We start from the raw sequence: 6,000 nt of genomic DNA on the forward strand, positions 1-6,000 counted from the left end.
GCAAAAAGTTTAGGGCTGCGGAAAGGAGCATGACCACAGACAACTTAGTACAGGGCACATGCAAACCTTGTTGTTACACCACTGCTGCATGCACAAGGCATCTAACCAGGAGAAACCGTCCCAGCTGGCCTCGGCTGCTCATTCTCCTTTCTTATCCTCCCCACGCCGTTTCAGCCAAGAGCAGGTGATACCTGCTGCTATCACCACTGCACACACTCTGTGGGACAGACACCGCGAGCTCATTTGTAAAGTTCAGTGAGTAATTTTGCCAAAGGAACCACTATGTATTTATGTGGCTTGTTAAACAATGTGCTGAGAGAGAGCAAACAGGTGGATGGAGTGCTGCAGTCTGATGGGAAGCTGAACCGCCTCAGACTTCACAAAGAGACTGCAAATTAAAGCTCCTGAACAAATATGTACATTTCCACCAGCATCTGATACTCGCTAGGCAGTGCCAAAACGTCATTTAGTCATTATTGTTGCTTTACAACTGGAAAATGTTCAAACACAAGCTGAACAGCTCCCCAAAAATCTAAGCCAAATCTTTCTGTAACCCCTCAGATTTCAAGCCGTGACCCCCACAAACCCATCAAACAGTACGATTAGGAGAGCTTTGCTCCTTCTTTCCTTAAGCCTGAAGACTAAAAGCAAGCTATTTTCCTTCAGCTTGCAAGTGAATGGGAAATCGTTGTCCAAGGGGCTGCTTAGTTCAGAAAAAGGTTTTTCTCTTTAGCCTCCAAATCGCCGACAATCCGCCGGTTTGATCTCACTGATCTGGTGGGGAACCGAAGGTGGACAAGCAGACCTCCCTGCTGCTGCTGTATCGCCAGTTTCGCAACCGTGCCAGGTCAGCTGTCTCGAGCATCAGTCTGCCTATTAGCCATCACACCTTGCAGGTCGAAATTAAAAACATTCATAAACATACTGCCTCTCCTGAAAGCAATCACGTCGAAAGTGTGTCAGCTTCTGTTAAGACTGGACAACTTGATTTAAAAAAAGACTACGGGGAAACAAAGCCAAGACCTTCCTGTGTCCCAAAATAACAAATATATATATATATATTTATAAATATATATATATTATTTAGATTTGAATCAGAATACCCATGCAGAATGCATCAATTATTACTATTCTTGCAAAAAACGGCAGACTGGGGCCCCATTGTACTGTGCAGAGGGAGTAAGAGTCTTTGCCACAAAGAACTTCCACTCCAAGTTAGCGCTTAAGTCAAAATCCTTTCTAAGCCTGGTTCCTTTCCCATGACCCCCAAAATCCAGGTATAACATACTGGTGAACAACAGTACTTCAGTTAGGTTGTTAAGCCGTAAGGGGGAAAAAAAAACAAAACAAGAAAAACCCTAATCAAAACATCATGATGATTTGTAGTGGGAAATAAATTCTGAACTGTTCAATTGAATATACCAATGAGGATTCACAGATACTTGCTGCCCTATGCCCATGAAACAGTGGTCAGAACATAACTGAGAATTGCCTGCAATTAGAACAAAAACTTGCTTTCGGAATGGTCTATTTTAGTTCCTCCTGGTCCAATCAGTTATGGTTACCAAAATAGTTCCGAAGTTTCAGAAGCTGATACAAAGCCATCAGGAACCTTCATGCAAATAGGCAGCTGCCAAGAAAAGCCACCAGGTTCAAGAGCCACGTTTCTCTATGCCACGTCCACTTCCAGTGTGCAGGAGTCACTTCATTTTTACTTCTGTAATTCCCAGCACCAGAGCAGGCTCAGTTCCAGCACTGCTGTGCACCACCAAAGCTAAGCCTCCCTGCTAAGTGGATCACACAACATGTGAGAAACCTGGCCTGCGATCACCATTCAAGATGACCCAGGCTTTATAGTTTAATCTCATTATGATTTTTACATCTAGGGAAGCTGCAGAAACACAGGTGACACCGAGTCTTAAAGGCTTGAGGGGGAAGCACCCTTTCTGCTCCAGCTGCATACCTCCAAATCCTCAAATAGGTATGAAGCTGCTCTGCCGACACAAGTTCTAACACACAGGGGGAAATGCAACAAGCAAAAACCTCTTTTGCTCTCTCAGCCAAATATGTTCTAAAAATTAAGAAGGAACCGGGCATTCCAGAAATACAAACTGATTTAGTAGTTCCACAGGAGGGCTGGTGTCTCGTGACAGGCACTGAACAGACCTGTACCGAAGCCTCCAGTCTGGAAAATAAAAGCTTGGTTCCTTACTAACATCACAGCAGGACTGTAGAGATTAGTGAACATGAAATGCTTTGAAAAAGTGAAAAGCATTAGGCAAGTACTAAGGATTACTAATGGCCTAAAGTTACTCGGGACAGAATTAATTATTTATTCACTTGAAATTACTTTGCTGTAAAAGATATTCTTTTATTTATGACTTAAATGTACTTTTTATCAGCAAAGAGTATCACTGATAAGCCAAGAACACAGACGTCTTACAGAAAAAGTACAGAACAAGCAACAAAACAAACTATTTCCACATCTGATACCAACCAATATGCCTCAGACCCTGAACCTGGTAGATAACTTCCAAGAAACTGGTTTAAGCACTTTGGGTTCTTCAATCTGGACAAATTTGAACCTAGAGTCTAGGAGATACAAAAGATTTAGTCAAATGGCTGGAAATGTTTTGATTTTTACTTGAAGAATAGAGATTTCTTTGGTGAAACCTGTGGCTTCCAGAAAATAACAATACCTTTCCACCTGAACCTCTAAATTCTGGACTCTAAAAGATATGTAGGGGCATTTTAAAAACATTTTTTAAAGAATCCAACCCTCTAAGTATACAAAAGGGTAACACACTTTAAAGTATTTAAGTATTATTTTAAGGTGCCAAGCTGTACCTTGCCAAGGGAACATCCAATTGAAATCTCTGAAAGAAAATCCTCGCATTTTACGTGACAAAAAACCTCTTCACCTCTTCATTGAGAAATGTTACAGGTGGTAACTTTCTTTCTCTAAGAATATTGTGCTGTGTGTTATGTCATTGTCAGGAAGCAACTGTAAGTTCTTTAATGCATGCATCATTCTTTACCTACGACAGTAAAATTTTCCAACCTCAACAGATTTTGTTCCACTGGCAGCACAATGAACAAAAACCACATCAGCTAAAAAGACTGTCTCTAACCTTTGAAAAAATTTTGTTCCTGAACTTTGTTCATGTTGCTAAAACAGGAAAGCAGTTTGTTGCACATGACAACAGTCTCTCTGTACAATAAAATATAGTTCTTGGCTATACCAACTGCAGCCTTTTGAAGTCTCATCTCTGCAGAAAAGATGAACCTCAGTGCGCTTACATCATACCAGCAGGTGCTTTGAAATGCCTACTTCGAATCCTCCAACCTGGTGACATAGAAATTACTTGGGACTGTGAATCTTTAGAATGCAGGCTGGAACTGATGCCTCTGTGTTTTTATAACTCAATAATCCAACCTCTGAAACTCAGCTTTTATTCAATGCCTTTGTACCACTCTGAAGTTTAGCACTAGTGCTTTCTCTTAAGGTGATTACTCTTTATGAGCCTGTTTCCCACATGTGCATTTTGAGACCCAACAAAAATTACATCTTTAAGACATCAGAAATAACACTTTCTGTATCTGCTGTTATAAAGTAACAGCCACAACCCAGGATTCCTCATTGTTCGTGTATTCTACAAGTCTGAAAACAGACGGCAACAGGACTTGCAGCTGGCAGAATGTCTCCAAAGCCGAGAAGAATTTTTCTACCAACTTTTAGACAAAAGCAGAAACAGGGCTCTGGGACCCGGATCCCACATGATCCAGCAGATGCTGTTTCCAGCGTCAGCAAGTTTTCATTCAGAAGCAACTGCCTCCATGTTCAATAGTGCCTCACGGATCACATACAAGATCATGTTAGCCTGTATAAATGAGAGGCCTGATTTAGAATTACAGCAAAAACACAGTACACAGCTTTTGTTTGGGAGAACTAAAAAACAACACCCTATCGCTGTTTTCTCCGGCCACCTCACAGGGTTGGTTTTGGATGGCTCGTGATGGTTTAACATGTGAAGCACCAAGAAGCACCTGACACCTCTGAATTCCCCCAACCTCATGTATTCTTATTGAAATCCTAATGTTCTGATGAAACCTAGGTGAGACTTATCTGAGCAGTTTTCATGTAGTGTGTACGAATCTGTGCACTTTGCATGTAGTGTGTATGAAGTGCATACAAATCGACGTACTTTGCCTGCAATGCGTATGAATCTGTGCAGTCTGCATGTAGTGTGCATGAAGTGTGTACAAATCTGTGCACTCTGCATGCAAACTGCATCAGTCTGTGCAGTTTGCATGCAGTGTGTACAAATCTGTGCACTTTGCACGTAGTGTGTATGAAGTGTGTACAAATCCGTGCACTTTGCATGCAATGCATACAAATCCTTGCACTCTGCATACAATGTGTACAAATCTGTGCACTGTGCATGCAACGTGTACAAATCTGTGCACTGTGCATGCAATGTGTACAAATCCTTGCACTTTGCATGCAACGTGCATGGATTTGGACAGCTCTTAGGGTCTGGAGAGGGTCATGCGGGAAACGAATGGTTTCTCCCCCGGCTCCACCATAACCCGAGGGGTCTCTGGGCATTCAGCAGCTCCCACCAGGAGGGCTCCAGCCCCGGGGCCCTGCAGGAGGAGCCCCCCCGGGGCCGAGGCGCTGCCTGCGGCCGTGCAGCCCCCGCCGCTCCACCCCCGGCCCCCGGGGGCGCCCGAAACTCCGCACGCCCCGCTCCCCTTTGCACAACGCCATTATATAAGGCTAATTACCGCCCGCCTGCCTTTCCCACGTCCCTTCCCAGCCCTACTTCTCGCCTCCCTGCCGCTCCTCCCTACCCCGGGACGAGCCGCCCGGCTTCACCCACCCGGGGGAGGCCTCGGGGCCGGGCGGGGAGAAGAAGAGGAGGAGGAGGAGGAGGAGGCGGCGGCTCCATCCCCATCCCTATCCCTATGCCCTGCTCCGCCCGGCCGGGCCGTGCTCACCTCCTGAAGTCAAAGGGCATGGTGCTGGTGGAGGGCGCCGGGCTCAGCTGCGGGCCCCCGGCCCCGGCTCTCGCCCCGCTGCCGCCGGCTGCAAGGCCCAGGAAGTGCCGGCCCCGCCGCCGCGCTGCACCAACCCATTGGGCGGCCCGGCCCGGCCGTCGTTTCCGCCGCCGGGTTAACGGGCATCGAGGGGGCGACGGCCCCGGTTATGCCCACCGGGTCCGGAGGAAGCCGCCCCGATGGGCTGGAGGAGCCCCGGGGTCTGGCGGTGCCCCGCAGCCCTGAGGCAGCCCCCGCCATGGCGCCCCGCAGGCACCCCGAGGCTGTGAGGGGTGCTCCTGGCTCCCTCAGCGCCTCCCCGGGTCCTCTCAGCGGCTGTAGCACCCCGATGAACACCCTGGGGAGCCCAAAACCCTTGGGAACCCAAAACCCTTGGGATCTGCACCCTTGGGATCCACACCCCTAGGATCCGCTGCCACACAGCCCCTGTCCTGCAGGGAGGTGATCCTGCCTAGCTCCCCACTCCCTGGCTTTCCACAGGCACCATCTGTGTTTGCGAGAGGTCACCAGCTCCTCAGCAGTCCTCAAAAAAATTAAATATATATATATATAGATGTAAAGATCCAAATCACGGCCTGCCCTGGATGATCCAGTGGGAACGGCCAGGCACGTGGGTCACAGCGTGGCGGCTCACATGGGTGCGGTGTTGTGGGTTTTGTCAGGCATCTCTTGTGCTTTCAGCATCGCAGTAATGACAGCTTATGTTTGGGGACAGAGGAAAGCTGCAGTGATAGACAGAGAGATGTGTCAGGGTTCAAAGTGACCGTAAAGGACGGAGAAGCACCCTGGCATTGCTGCTGCACCTGCTGACACGCGCTGGGTGAACTCTTTTGGTGCCAGCACGGCTCTTTGCTTTCTCTTGAATATCTTTCTGCAGTTTTGTAGGAGGACAAAGACTTAAAGTATGAAAAAGCTCCCTATTCCGCAGGCAAGACATTT

At 47.3% G+C, this 6,000-nt stretch overlaps 1 protein-coding gene across 1 annotated transcript in view; it reads right to left on the reverse strand.

Annotated features, from left to right (window-relative positions):
• The window catches only part of ERGIC1 (endoplasmic reticulum-golgi intermediate compartment 1), a 57,763-nt gene extending 52,583 nt beyond the window's left edge, over positions 1-5,180 (reverse strand). Inside the window, exon 1 of the mRNA XM_084536134.1 lies at positions 5,002-5,180. Within this exon, the coding sequence (XP_084392260.1) occupies positions 5,002-5,021 (20 nt within the window). The 5' untranslated portion in view covers positions 5,022-5,180. The remainder of the gene's footprint in view (positions 1-5,001) is intronic.
• Between the last annotated feature and the right edge of the window lie 820 nt (positions 5,181-6,000).

Source organism: Aythya ferina (assembly GCF_964211825.1).
Source record: "Aythya ferina genome assembly, chromosome: 14".
NCBI lineage: Eukaryota > Metazoa > Chordata > Aves > Anseriformes > Anatidae > Aythya > Aythya ferina.